The sequence below is a fragment of the Hirundo rustica genome, chromosome Z, assembly GCF_015227805.2.
Source record: "Hirundo rustica isolate bHirRus1 chromosome Z, bHirRus1.pri.v3, whole genome shotgun sequence".
Lineage (NCBI taxonomy): Eukaryota > Metazoa > Chordata > Aves > Passeriformes > Hirundinidae > Hirundo > Hirundo rustica.
In genome coordinates, this window is record NC_053488.1 from 86,062,172 (window position 1) to 86,077,233 (window position 15,062).

The 15,062-nt window shown below is 44.1% G+C and overlaps 2 protein-coding genes across 2 annotated transcripts in view; both read left to right on the top strand.

Moving 5' to 3' along the window:
- Nucleotides 1-7,992, top strand: part of SH3BGRL (SH3 domain binding glutamate rich protein like) — a 30,389-nt gene extending 22,397 nt beyond the window's left edge. The window contains exons 2-4 of the mRNA XM_040090902.2: nucleotides 133-318; nucleotides 2,950-3,030; nucleotides 5,916-7,992. Of these exons, the coding sequence (XP_039946836.1) occupies nucleotides 133-318; nucleotides 2,950-3,030; nucleotides 5,916-5,948 (300 nt within the window). The 3' untranslated portion in view covers nucleotides 5,949-7,992. The remainder of the gene's footprint in view (nucleotides 1-132; nucleotides 319-2,949; nucleotides 3,031-5,915) is intronic.
- A 2,680-nt stretch (nucleotides 7,993-10,672) lies between these two features.
- LOC120765627 (TLR adapter interacting with SLC15A4 on the lysosome-like) lies at nucleotides 10,673-14,823 on the top strand. The gene is made up of 4 exons (XM_040090680.2): nucleotides 10,673-10,744; nucleotides 11,969-12,024; nucleotides 13,178-13,385; nucleotides 13,490-14,823. Exon 4 carries the CDS (start codon nucleotides 13,535-13,537, stop codon nucleotides 14,456-14,458), a length of 924 nt encoding a protein of 307 aa, XP_039946614.1. The 5' UTR covers nucleotides 10,673-10,744; nucleotides 11,969-12,024; nucleotides 13,178-13,385; nucleotides 13,490-13,534; the 3' UTR covers nucleotides 14,459-14,823.
- The last annotated feature ends 239 nt before the right edge of the window (nucleotides 14,824-15,062 follow it).

A 15,062-nucleotide genomic window follows, 5' to 3' on the forward strand; every position in this document is an offset into this window, starting at 1 on the left:
GAATTTTCTTACCACTCCCACTTTCAACCTGGTTTGTGCCCCTTGGTTTCTGTATTGAATCCCAGAGCAGCATCAAAAATTATTTCACTGATTTCGTTTGCCTTGTCTCCCTCCCTCCCTCCTTTGTGACAGATTAAAAAGCAGCAGCAAGATGTGTTAGGCTTCCTGGAAGCCAACAAAATTGAATTTGAGGAGAAGGACATCGCAGCTAATGAGGAGAACCGGAAATGGATGCGGGAGAACGTCCCTGAGGACAGTCGGCCAGCGAGCGGGAACCCTCTGCCCCCTCGGCTCTTCAACGACAGCCGCTACCTCGGGGTAAGGGCTGCTGCAGCTCTCCTGTGCTCATCCCACTCACCTCCAGCTCTCCTGTGCTCATCCCACTCACCTCCAGCTCTCCTGTGCTCATCCCACTCCTCTTCCTCACTGCCACCACCTGTGCTTCACTGTGGTGAGCAGCAAGGAAGGGCTTGCCCAGCTGCAGTTGCCCAAAATGGGAAGGTTGTAGGAGGTGTTAGATATTTCCCCCCATCTTGGGCTTTTAGTAATAATTGATTCTTGAACATTCTAGCCACACCATAGGGGAGATTAAAATGTAGACCTCTTGATTTGTATCCTACCTTGCAGTACATATATAATTTTCGTTTCCTGCGGGTTTTTTCCCATTTTATGGCTTTGAAAATTCCCAGGTTTTTTTAATCCTCATTTTCCCCGTGATTTTGAACTAACGCCTTAGAGAAATCTGTCCCTTTTACACCAACCTTATGTTCTGTAGCAAGTTCGGAGATGTGTTCTGCCCCTGTGGGGTTTGCCAGTAAGTGTGAATCCCAGATCATATGAATTGATGTCTGCCATGATCATAAATCAGTTTTCTGATCCTTCTTGGATCAGCTCTGCTTGCCACAAGGAAGGCTGCTGTGCTTCACTTACTGCAGGGCCTTGGACAGATTAAAACTTGTGTTGCAAACACAAATCCTACTGTAATTATTTTAATGCTTGATCAAAAGTAAGTTGCCCTGCAGTACTTGTACCCAGCAGGCCATGCTTGAATGATTATTAGATTAACTGTTTTATTTTAAAAACTTAGTATCTTCTGAACAGAGCTCACAGTGTACATTCCTCGTGTCCTTTTGAAGTCTGGTTCTGACCTGCACAGTCTGTAAGTCAAGACCTGCCAGTTCTGGACCTTTGTGAGACAAATCTCTGCCTACTGAAAGAAACTATTCTCAATGTGCCAAGAATTTTTCTTGCTTGTAACAGAAGCAGAACTTGAAATAATATCCACAGTGAGCTGTTGTGCCATTTGGCTCTTAAAATTTTACTGACTGGATGTGACATGGAAAAAGGTTGGTCTGGGGTGGCAAACATAAGGACCAGTAGTTATCTGAGAAGGGGCTGGTGACAAGGTTTTTGCTATGGGTTTATTTCATCCCTAAAATTTTGGTCGATGTCACGCTGAACTTCAGAAATTCGGTCAGTTTGTGTTGCTGGATTTGAGTTGCTACAGTTCAGCTTTCAGGAAGGTAAAAGTTAAATCCGTGCCCAGAATTTGAACCTCTTTCTGTGTTTATCTGATGCCTCTCAAGCATGAAGTTCCCAGTTTGTTCCATCTGATGCAGCACAACTGGCAGAGCAAAGAGCAAATTGGCCTTCCTGGCCTCTGTGCCAGCAGAGAGGCTGGAACTGGAGATGCTGTGTGGGCTGGCATGAGCCCTCCTCCTCAGGCCCAGGAATTCCTGTCCTGGGAGATGCTGCAGAGCAGGCTCATGGACTGTGCACCAGCAAGATAAACAATCCCTTTGTTATCAAGCGGCCCCACTCCTGTCAACAGAAGGGCTTCAGGGAGGATTTACCATAATCACACACATTTTTATCAAACCAGCACGCAAATGCTGCATGTGCAAATGGAGCAATAATTTGATATCCCTGAAGTCCAGGCAGCTGGAATCTTCTGCTCTCTGTACTTTGTTCTGTTCTAGCTGCAGCAGCCTCTCCTTAGAGCTGCCCCCCTCAGTTGCTGTTCCTTGGGCTTTTGCCTCCCAGACAGTCAGGAATCCAGAGCAGCGTGCCCTAAACAGCTCTCCCTGACTCCAGCCTGAGACGAAGCTGCTGGCTGCCTTGGGCTTCCCAGCCAGGACTCTGCATGGAAACATTGCCCAGGAAAGCTGGAAGAGGCTGGTAATGAGCATCAGTTAAAAATGGAGAGCAGGAAAGTCATTGGACTGATCCCTGCTGAGTTCAGAAGCTGGAGTGAGGGAATTATGTGGTAACTTGGACAACAGTGAGCTTGCACAAAACTTCTGGGTTCCTTTAGTTGGGGTTTGGCAACTCGTATTTTTTCTTCATTTATTTATTTATTTATACCTTCATTTTCCTGGGAAGCAGCTGTGTGTGTTTAGGGCATTTGTAGTGCACTGTGAGCGAACAGTGCCACCCCATTGCCTTCACTTGCACAGACTAATCCTTAATAGGAAATGTGATGGGAAAAGTGTAAGAGTTCCAATTGAACTTCTGACAGATTTAAGAGCTGGAGTCCACAGTTGCACAATTGCCATCCCTATCTGGAATCAGCAATGACATCTGGGAACATAAGGGTTTCTGATGACAAGGTCCAGACTCAGTTGCTTCTTCAGGAGGAACGTCCACACCAGAACAGTGACAACACCTGCCTTGTGTGGAGTCTGTCCCTTTGGGAGAGGCTAGAGCACTTCACAGCAACATCTTGTTGGGACGTAGAATGAACTTGCAGCTTGTCCCTTTCCAGCCAGACCAGTTTGTGTGCTCTTAGTGCTAATGCCACGTACCTGAGCTAACGCTGGATTTTGCATTTGGCCACAGGAAACAGCTTGCTTGGTGTGGGTTGGGTGACACCCCAAACTGAGTTGAGATTATTTCTGACAATTCACTCCTCTGTCTTTTATTCCCTACCTCCCTACTGCCACGGTGAAGGACTACGATGCTTTCTTCGAGGCACGGGAGAACAACGCTGTGTATGCATTCCTGGGCTTGACTGCACCTCCTGGATCAAAGGTAGGTGAGCACCTCCTCCCAGGGAGCCTGTGGCTTTCACCTCCTCCTTCTCTGCTCAGAATAGGATCTGGTTCATGTGCTGTCATTGTTCCCATCAATCTCCCTGGGAGATAGTCAGTCTCCAGAGGCTTTCACGCTTCAGTTTCAAAAGAGGAGTTAATATTTGCACTGAAGAATGCATAAGAAACCTAGATGAAAAAATAATTATCCCAAAATCAGACTGTTTTCAATTCAGTAAAATAATTTAATTAATATGAATTTTTGATGAGATTTTTCTACAAGAAAATCTCTTGAAACCAGAGCCACTGTTTCTGAAATAACACGGTCTTGTTCAGAGTAATTTTTCCCTCTGGCTTGTTATCCAAAGCTTATTTTCCTTTGCCAATTATGAACTGGGCTGCTGCTTTGCGAATGCAATGGGCTGGAATTCTCCTTTTGATTTTGATAGGATAAGACAAGCCTGCTTTATACATTTCACTTGACAGCAGCAGGATCCTCCAGGTCACTTCCAGCTTTCCTGTTCCAGTGGATAAACACGCCGCTCCCTTTCAGCTTTGCTCGTGTTCGAGTCAAAGGTCATGCTGTGCACATCACTAAGAGACCTAATTTTAAAGGTGGATGGTGACCCAAGAGCAGTGAGCACTGCAGCTTGTGGGGCAGACTGAAGCAGTTTTGAGAGCCAGGTTTCCAGCAGTAGTTCCACTGGGATGTTGTGATGAGGAAAAACTGCCTCGTGCAGAGTTCTGCACCCTAGCATTACCAGATGCACACAGGCCACGGTCCTGGTGAAGTTCCTTGGAACATCTCCACTGCACTGCTCAGCAGAATGTGCAGGATGGAGCCAAGGAACCAGGAAGCAATCCTGAGACTGTGGGATGCAGGGAAGCTCGTGCCTTTCCCCTGGGAAGTGCAGTGGTACCCGAGAGCAGCTGCTGCCATAACAAATCAGGTCACCTGTCTCAGTAACGTTGGAAACGTCGCTGCTTCCCAGACCTGCTGGCTGACAGGAGCTCTGCTTCTGTCCTAAGGGATGCTCCAATTCTGTCCTCACCTGAGGAAAAGGTGAATTTTAAACAGGAGGGATAGAACACAGCTGTACTCTGAATTTCTGTGTTGTGTTGGGCTGATGACGGTAAATAACCTTTGCAGAAGTGACATCCTGCTCCTTCATCCTGTCTGGGCTGACTTTGGGAATCCCTCTCACAATCAGGATGTCCAGTCAAGTCGGTTGCAGGCTGCTGAGGAGGATACACAGATTTGTAGGTGCTGAAATTCATGTTTCCAACATAGCTGTGTGCAGCTCTGTAGGGAATGATATGGCAACTGCAGAAAATGACAGGAGGCTGGGAGCAACCTTGGCAGGAAACCTCCACTCAATGCCCTCAGGAGAGATTTGGGAAGTTACTTGACTCTGAACACAGAGGTTTGATACTAATGCTAAACAGGACTGGCTCAGAAGTTAGCATGGTAAATTCACGTAACTATTTTCTGAGCCCTGGAGGTTTGGTTTATCCTTTGGATCTACAGCCTCTGGGAAAGGCTGGCCTTCAGTTTATCTTAAAAGCTCTACTTCAAGCAGTATGGATGGGTGTTAAAGGGAGAGGATTTTGTGAGGTAAAAGCTATGTTTAATTATTTCTTTATTAAGGATTTGAGGACTGAGAGGATGCTCAATGAGGGGGCTTGAGAGAGAAATAAGGAAAAGTATGAAAGAGGGACAGTGTCAAGCCTGGAAAGCTGAGCCTCTCCCAGATAACTTGCAGGTCTATGCCCAAGGAAATGGAGTTTGACCTCCAAGAAAAATAGGTTAGCATATTGCTTGTACCAACCTTCCTGGGCATAAGGAAAGTACCAGGAATCCTCTCCAGCTTTCTACTGCCTGTTTTGAAGAGAAGTACTTTGTCTTGAAAAAACCCCAAAAAACCAGTGAGACGTCACCATTGTAGTGCCCGAGGCTGGTTAAGGAAGTTGTTACAAAGCCAAGGGAACCTTTTCCTCTTTCTTACCATTCAAAGTACCACTTCTCTTTTACAGAATATCAAACATGCTGCTTTTTTCCAGGCTTTGTAGCTCTTTTTGATCTTCCTTTCATTGCTCACCTGCCTTTTGTGCCGCGGATGGCCAGGATATCCTCGCATGAGGCCTGTGGGTGCACGGTGACATCTGAGCCCTGGTGACATCCTGGCCCAGTTCTCTGACCCATGACAGGCCAGCAGAGCAGAGCACGGGCCAGGAGCACGGCAGCTCCAAGCCAAGCTCTTCCCACGCCCTGAGTTCAAAGGCAGGATCAGGGCAGTTAGCCAGGAAAACCAGTGAGCCACCACGTCCAAGATAGGGGAGATTCGCGTGGGACTTCCTGCCCTGCAGGATGGGGTCACTCACTGTGTCTCCTCAAAAACTCATACAGGCTTCTTGGAAATTCCCCTCTTAGTCCTTTCTCCTCATGCATTTTGTTTGTTTAGCAGTGCTGGCTCATGGTAACAATGATTTTGAATCTGTTATCTTGAGTATTTCTATGCAGTCACAAATGCAAATGACATAAACGCATCTTGGCAGGTGTTGAACTTTGTACTTTCAAATAAACCAGGCTGTCCCCACCTGGTGCAGAGGTGCTGCACTGAGGGCACTGGGAATTCATCTCTCACTCATCTCCGTGTAGGATGTAGTGCCTCTAGCAGGTAATTAAATTAATCTGCAGTCAAAAGTACACTGGGAGAAACCAAAAGGAAATTCCTTTTGCATTTCTTCTGTTGTCATTCTGTTCCCCTTTGTGATTACCTTACAAAGGCTGAAAGAAGATTGAAAAATGCAGGTTATTGTTTTATAATGTTCCTTTGGAAATACACTGAGAAACTACTAACGTGTAATTTTTTTTTGCTGTTCCAGGAAGCTGAAGCACTGGCCAAGCAGCAAGCATGAATTTCAACTGCCTTAAATGTCTGTAAAGGGAATTTCCACAGCTTTTTATAAAATAGTCCAACTGTCTCTGCTTCAAGAAACGTAGATGTGATTTCTAACATTTAATTGGTGCTTGCAGCATTCACTGTCCGTAACACAAATTGAACAAAGGATGGAAATGGAAATTTCAGGGTAGGGAGCAGGAGTGGGCTCTGATGGAAGCCGAAGCAATCAGACATGAATAAGTTACATTTAGTTTAAACTGTCCTGGCAATTCATCCATTTTGTGTAAACTTAAAGAAACTATTTTAGTACTAAAAATGTAGATGGGTTTTACCTAAAAATCCAACTATTTAAAACTACGGAAAACAGCATCTAAAACCTTGTCAGATACTAATTTAGTGCCTGAGTTGCCTCAAAAATGTTACTGAGTTACGCAGTAAATTTTCAGTGTCTTTCCTGGTTTCAGATGAATTTGTAGGTGGTACCATGTAGTTTAACCATTGTAGTCACTTTGGAAGGTTGTGTTTGTCTTCTGTAGATTGGATATTTAAGGTTTGTATTGTTACACACTGAACAGGTGATAAAACCCCCAACAAACCCCATGTATTTTTCATTTAAGTGATTTGTGTGGGCTCTTAGGACAAAAAGGGCAATGGACATGGGTCCCTCACTCACAGCTGCCTAAGCACGAGCGATGACACATCTGGGGCAAGATTCGATGTTGCAAACAAGCCAAAACAGCCAGAAATGGCCTTTCCTTACCTGTGTAAGGGTGAAAGCCTTTAATGTATTTCTCTACAAAAATACCAGTTCACACTGCTTAGAGCATTAAACACCACACTGCATGTTCAAGTAGCCATTAGGTTCATATAGTATTTTTTCAAATGAGGAAATAAATGTTTGAATAGCGAAAGTTATTGTAATTAAGTGAGGCTTCGTTTTTTTAAGGTTTAAAATCTTCATTTCCATTCTTATTGCCATATCATAGAGCTCTCACAGGAACTGCAGATCTCTCAGTGTCACGTGTGGGTGAATTTACCACGTGCAATATTAACCTGTGTGTTCTCCCACTGCTCATGCGGGAGGCTGTAATTCCTGGCCATATTTTAATTCCTGGTTTATCATTTTGGGAGCCTGGGAAGCAGTTGGAAGCTTGTGCTTACAAAAGTAGCACATCATCACAAGGCAGAGGGGTGGATGGATGCTGCCTTACCTTAAAAATTAACAAACACACATCTGTGCTTTTTTATTAACAGCTTTTGTCTGGAATTACTGCAATTCTGTGAAATTTATGATCTTTTGGGGATGGAAGTCTGGTTATGTTTTAAATCCAGCACTAGATTTTGTTGTTCACTATGATTTCGTCTTTCTTGAATGAGGTTGTTTTTCTTTCCTAATGTTCACTGAATCTTTCTCTCTGTCTAAATTCCTGCTCCAGTTTTTGGGAACTGTGGAATACTAAGGGAAGTGTGGTAGGGAAAGTGGGATATGACACACAAGTCTTTATAAACACACCAGTTTGCTGTGCTTTTGGTGCAAGTTTGGTGAATTACAGCCATTATTTTGGAGAGGCTGTAATTAAAAGTTGCTGCCAAATTCTGTCAGTTCAGTGACCCAAAACATTCTGAAACGAGGTCAATCCCTGTCTGGACGGTCAAGAAAATTGCCGAGTTTAAGAAAGCAAAGTCACTGCCCTCGTCTGTCCCCCTGTTGCCATATGGGAGCATTCAAACTGTATCAGCATTCCTAAGGCAGCTCTGGTGAGCCAGGCTGAATTATTCCTTTGTCCGGGGGAACAAGGCACTGACACAGACTGAAAATACCGAAAATCTCTTTGTTGTGTGTGTAAAACTTGAGTTTTTTGATACAGATTTCTTGCATGACTTTAGGAGTACCAGGAATCTGTTACCTCTGTGCTGGTTTTCTGTTTCCATGGGTGCAGGAACTGAATTTGTTTTTTTCGTATTTTTCTTCCTATGTAGAAAGCAGGCATTGAGGATTTAACCCGTATGTTAACCATTCCTGTATCATTCCAATAAAGTTGTTTTGGAACACTTTCTCACTCCATGACTTGTTTGCACGTTTTGTTCACAGTTTGGAGTTTGAAGCTGAAAGAGGTGAAGTTTTCAGATGAAAATACTGCTTTTTAAAAGTTCAGGATTTATACAAGGTGAACATTGGTGAAGTCTGCTGGGTTGGATCTCTCACCTGTTGCAGCTAATGGGATTTAATTACTAAATGGGATTTAATTTAGGATACACCTACCCAAAATAGCGTGTCAAGGTTTGGGTTATTTCTCTCATTATCCTGCTTTCCCACTCATTCCCCAGGGCAGGGGACTCATCGGAAGTGGCTGGGATACAGCAGCTGCTCCCACGCTCTGAGCTCACCCACCCCTCCCCTGCTCGTTTACAAACTGTAATTAATGAGCTTTATGCTGCTCACAGCAGGGAGCTGTGTTGTTTTATATTTGTGTTGCCACAGGGCAGTGCAGGATAAATTTTAAACTAAAACTTCATTTACAGCTTCCCTGTTTGCCGGGTAGATCTGCAGGTACCTCCTTCCTGCTTCACGTGCTGAAGTTCTGCAACACCTGGAAGATGTGTGGAGTTACAGAAATGTCGTTCTCTGCCTCTGACCTGCCCTGGGATTTGCCCAAATTCCAGACTTCAGTTCACATCCTCTGGAGGAAACCAGTAACTGGATCTTTTTAAGAGTGGTTGGTAATTTTTACAGGATCAGCTGCTGTGTGAGCAGCTAAAGCACAGGATGACTTCTCGGGGGGATTACTGCTTGTCCTTCTGCAGAGTCTTAGAACTGGCCCGTAGCATGGGAAAAGGGCCACAAATGCCATTTCTAAGTTGTAATGAATCCCATTTACTTCCCCTGTGTATCCACTCCACGTGTGCAACTCAGAAAAATCTCTGCTTTCCTAGGTTTTTTTTAATTAAAAAGTCTTAAGCACCCAGTTGTTATTCATTACTGTAAAGCTCAATGAAAATAGTTTCCCAAAATCTTTAAAAACCAAGCTACACATGTGCATGCAATGTGTGACAACTTTCCCTACACCACATTGCTCAGATCCTAATCCCATGGCACAAATAAATCATTCCCAAATTGCTGCCTTTTATTGAGTTTCCTGCAGAAATATTCTGTGACTTACCCATATTCTGAGAATGTTTTAGATTGAAAGGTTCATTATGACAGTTTTGAAGTTTATTATTAAAAATTTCAGACTGTATCGGTAAACTTGCAGAAATGCAAAAGGATTTTAAAAGCTGAGGCGATAAAGTAGAACTTGCTGGATTACTACAGGTAAGCAGCATAGTGAGTACTGAGTATGCAAAAATACACATTTAGTGCAAAATGTATGTTTTGTATTAATGAAGTATCAGACTTGGCCTTGTATATCTTGTAATGAGTAGTATATTATTGTATATTTGTAAGTATATATACATATACACAACATAGCAATATGTAATTCTTGTATACTGTAGTTTCTTCTAGTAATTCCTCGCACAGGTTGGCTTATTGAAGGTATCATCAGGAACTTTGCAATTTCTTCATTTTAATTTGCTCAGTATTTCAAAATCCTTAATAAAAGGAAACCAGCACATCATTAATCCAATGTCAGCAGCACTATAATTCCCATGTGGCCTCAGTTCTTTCCTGAGCCCTTTGGAAGCACGCAGAGTAGGTTCTTGTGTGTTTACACGAAGCGAATTGGATCAGACGCACATTTTAGAGCCAGGAACTGCCCAAGTCCCGCCCGCCCGGCTGTGAGGGGCCGCGATGGCGCCCGGGCCCCGCAGCGCCTCTGCCGCGCGCCGTTGCTGCGGTAACCAGTGGCCAATCAGCGACCGAGGCGGGCCCTTCCTGCCTTTCTATTGGACAGTATAGCTATCAGTCAACGTTAAGCCTCCGCCCCCTCTTCTACTTAAGCCACGCTGGCTGAGGGCGCGGAGTGTCAGGGGGTTCCTCTGAAGTGGGCTTGCAGCGGGGAGTTCGAGTGAAATTCCCTTCGGAATGGAAAATAAAGGGCCCTTAACAGCTGTGCTTAGGAAAAATCCCCAGCATAAAACCTTTCAAACCAGTCAATATCTGTGTCATGTTTATGTGCGTGCAAAGTACACAGCCTGTGTTGAAAGAAGGGACTTTTTTTACATAACAGACGTAGTTCATATCATTTAGTGTGGTGGTATTTTTTCCCCCGTATACGAATGATATTATATGAGTAATTTTTTATTCTTTTTCAATATATATTCAGCTCTAAATTCTGACATCCTTGCCTTGTTGTTTATCCTAACTGCAGTCTGTGGTCAGCTTCTGAAATAACTGCGGTTCTGTCTCAGTCTGACTTTATTTTGGTAAATAAAAGGGTTTTGGTGAGATCTGATTGAGAGAATACATTGATTTCCTTGGATATTGATGCATTTAACGCCTGAATCCTGGAGTGGTTTGGGTTGGAAGGGATGTTAAAACTCACCTCATTCCTCCCCCTCCATGGGCAGGGACACCTTCCTTAGATCTGTTTGCTGGGTATGAAATTGAAGTTGATTTGCTTTTAGTCACTCCTCACAAATTACCTGACTTGATTTCTTCCTCTCTCTCTCTGTTACTTCTGTGTTCTGTTGAAACAGCTGCACAAAGGTTCCAGCTGCAGCTGGCACTAATTGCAAGCTTGGCGAGGCTTACAACTACTTGGAATTTGATCCTCCCTGGTTCCTGCCCGCCGAGACTGCGGGCAGTGACTGCTGGAGTCCCAGCCTCACCTTCTGTGCATAAATTCCTCATATAAGGTGATTAAAAATCAGGTAGTTTTGAACAGCTTTTAAATATTAAATCATTTTTATATAAATTTGGTGGGAGTAAAAATAGCTTTCATTTTGCCTCCATAAAACCTGAAGTTTTTAAGGAAAATACAGGAGAAAAGGAGGGAAAGAGAGGTAATTTTACAGACTTCATTGAACCTATTTGGCCAGAATTACTCCAAACCTAATTTCTGAGGCACAACATGATTTTCCACTGACAAGGAGGCAGGGTTAGATTGGACATTAGGAAGAAATCTTTCCCTGGTACAGATTGCCCAGAGAAGCTGTGGCTTCCCCATCCCTCGAGGTGTCCAAGGTCAGGTTGGATGGGGCTTGGAGCAATCTGGGATAGTAGAAAGTGTCCCTCCTTGTGGCACTGGATGATAATTTGTGTCTTGCTCCGGTCATTAAACAGTGTCTTTTGTCTTTTTAGAACCTTTTGTCTTGTACTTAATGAGATTCAGCTTCTGCTTCATTGGGGATTTTTATCTTCTGAGAAATAGGAAACTTAGAGAAGCCAGCAACAGAGAACTCTTCAGAGTGTCTGTGCGCTGGGGAGGGGTGGCTCAGTGCGTGAGCTTGGCTTCAGCTTGAAGAGGACACCTCAAACCACCACGGGGGCACCTGGGATGTGCCAGAGTTAATTTTTGAACCCCTAAAGAGTGAGCTTGGTCAATGAGCAACACGGCAGTGCAGAGCTGTCTGTTGGCGGCTGATTTCAGATTGGCACATTGTCCTGCTTGCATGTCACAGACACAGGGTATTTCATCAAAATCTGGGTGAAAGGAAGTTGCCGACTTCTTTCCCATCAGTGGCACATCGCAAGACTCTAAATTTATCTGTGTGTTTCCAAAGGGGAAGTGGTGTAAGTCCACAAGTCAGCTGAGCAGTACCGAGCTCCTGCCAGTGGAAGTGCTGGTGGAATTCGGTTCCGATTTTGCTCTGCCCGGCGCAGCCCTGGCCCTCTGCTCCTTCCCCATGCCCTGTTCTGGCTGTCAGCAGCTCCTCGGCATCACGCTGTGGTCAGAAACATCTCAATTCACTTTCGAACATCCTCTTTTAGACGTAGCCCTCTCTTTGTATTCAAGAACCGCGCCCTCTCCCAGCGGGATCACTTCTGTTTTATGAGTTAAACCCCCCGGGGAACTGCATCATGAGTGCGTCAGGCTTTTTCTGCAAAGACAGCAGTGAGGAAAGAGTGTGTAACCATCTGCCCCCTCCCTGCAGCTATAGCAGGAGAGCTCTGGGCTCGGGGAAATCCTCCTCAGACCTGACTGGGCTTGGTAAGTTGGGCTTTTTGTGCCTTTTTCTTTTCCTTATGCTTTTTTTTCCAGAACACAGGAACCACTTATTTTATTTGGAGAAGTCCAGTTTTTCCAAGATTACCATATTTTACTTTCAAAGCAATAAACCAAAATTTATCAGCAGGAGAGGGGCTGGGTCCCCTGAGGTACCACAGAGCAGGGTAAGGACCTGGTTACCTGTGTCCTGCAAGGCAGAGAGCATTCCAAACTCCATGGATCTTCAGCAAGATTTAGACTGCCAATTCTTCTTTCTTTGGAAATTAGTTGATCAAGTCCCTTAAATGCTTAAGGAAGTATTGCCCTGCTTTTTGCATTTGTGAATGACTCTGTAGATAACCAGCTCTGCTGCCAGTGTTCCTTTCACCTTCGGGGAGGGACCTGTGTCACAAAAATAAATAATCCCACAAATAATAAACCAAACGGTTGTGCTGTGCCAGTGTGTAAATTTTGGGGGAAAGGTGAAAATTTCCATCTCTCAAATAACTGAAGTTTTGGAATATCTCCTGGAAGGAGCGCTGGGGTGGAAAATGACCCAGTGTAGCGAGTTTCAAATATACCAGGGTGTAGGGGCATGGTGAAAAGTGTTGAGCCACAAGCACACTTTGGGTGTGTGGATACTTCAGTTATGCAGAGATTTAAAGGATGTTTGAAGGACTGAATGGTTTTCTTAAGTTCATGTTTCCCATTCCTCTGTAAGAGCAGTGCTTCAGGTCAAACTCTTAATGTGAAGGTTCCCATTGATTTTAACAGTAGGTAAATTGGAAAGAGGTGGTAAGGAATCATTAAGTGTAGTAAATTAGTTTGAGACACTTATCTCTTCACTATTATCACTGTTGGGGGAGGCAAATTAACTATATCTTTTAAGTTCATCATTAAGAGGGACTCTAAACACATTTGATCTGCATTTTGAATACAGTTTTATTATATTTGCAGAATTCACAGTTTCTTTTGAAGCTCCTTGGCACCTCACAGGAGTGCTCGTCAGAATACCTCTAAATATGAATGTAATCTTTATTTCCTTTCTATGTCACCTGTTTATCTACTGAAAATGGTTGTCTTGTAGCAGAAAACATTGATTAATTACTGATGGTATTGATACAGACAAGTGAAATGAATTTGCTGATTTTTACAGCTTAAAAAGTGCGATCTGTCTCAAGTAGCCACGATGAAGAAGAGACCTGGGAGCAGAATTGATGTTACGGATGAAGCAGCTGATTAAAGCCTCCCCTGTATCTTCAGAATGATTTTTGAGGACATGGTAAAGAGGAACAGCATGCAGTTTGATGTTTGCTAAAAATAAATGCTTGAGAGAGAAAGAAAAGTCACTGTCTTTGTGAGAGGTACGCTGTTCTTTATTAATAATAACAACAATAATAATATAATTATTCTATAATAGATGTTGAATAATAGTTGTTGTTGTATTGTGCCTGTCTTTCCGTCCCAGGGCTTCATGGAACTCTGGTGATCCCTGTTGCTCACACTTGTCACCATGCTGGCAGAAGGCATCCTAACGAGGATCATCTATAGAGAAATCTGTCATCAAGATAAGCCTTGCAAATCTCCTGCTTCCCGAAAGGCTAAAGAGGGAATCTGGAGACAGAAACTTGCAGACATCCCAAAAATTAAAGGCTTTGATGATGGATGTGAGAAGCGGGAGGAGCTCTCTGCCAGAAGCAGCAAAGTGGAAGCCAGGGACAGTCCCCGATGGGGATTCACAGAAAAGGAGCCTGCAAAAGATCAGGAAATGGTGGTTAAAGGAAATGCCTCCCCAGCTTTACATATCCCCAAGAGAGGAGGAAGCCTAGACCAGGTGGATTTGTACAGATCCTGGCCATGCAACAGCATTTACCAGAACTACCCTGACCTGCAGATCGGGGGGGACCATGTGGGGGGCCACACGTGTGACTCGGGCTGCGTCCTGGACCATGTGTGGGATGAACTTCCTGATGGACCCGTCCTGCTCTCTGCAGATATCCCCCTGGGTCAGTCCCCTCTGTGTGAGCATCCCAAAAAACCCAGCGGGATGTCCCTGCCTGGAGATGAAGCTGGAGAAAGGAGCCTCGTGCTCAGTGAGGAGCCCCTTTCCAACTCCACGCTCAACAAGTACATGGAAGCCAAAGTGGCAGAGCTCTACAAACAGTTTTTTGAAGAAAGCCTGGCCAGGTGTGGTTCCATAACAAACCTCCTCACCTGCAGCTGGATAAGGAACAGCCTGGACCAGATAAGTGTTCAGATCTCCCAGGAGCAGAACATAGAAACCTCCAAAGCCAGAGGAGCCCTCTTGCACTCGTTGGCTTTGTTCAGTTCCCGCAATGCTCCCAACAGGAACAGCTCCGAGTTCAGCACCCCAAACCTCCAAGTCTCCAACGCAGTGGATGCAAAATGGAGCTGCAGGATGGAATTCACATCCTGAAGGAGCTGCTCAGCTCAGGAGAGGGGTGGGAATCAGCTATGAATGTTTCACTCTAAAGATTAGGTCGGGGAAATGGAAACATTTGCACACTACACTTGCTCTAGTGAATATTTTAAGTCTTAAACCCCTTTGGTAGCAGGGGAAGTAAAAGTCACTGTTGTCTGTTTTCTAATGGAGAATTTGAAATCAATTTCTCTCCAAAATACTGGTTAATCACGTTTTTATGATATATATAGAATCGTAGAACTGGTAAAGTTGGAAATGACCACTAAGATCATCAAGTCCGACCATCAACCCAGCACCACTAAATCCCATCCTCAGGTGCCACATCCACACATAAAAGCATTAATTTTCTGCAAAATCAGCAAGCAAAGATGACTGTAGCATTTCTGAAAAAACAGTGCAAATTCCTGCATCTTCATTTGGAAATTTAAATGCAGATTTTTATATGGAAATACTGTTGATTAGCTCTCAAACATATTTTCTCCCCTTGCTCTTGCTTCTCAGCAAATATTTCAGCTGGAAATTATTCCTTATGTCACCACTGTAAAATGATAGATGAATTACCTGCTCTGCAGAAGTTTTTTTCTAATAAAGTTTTTTG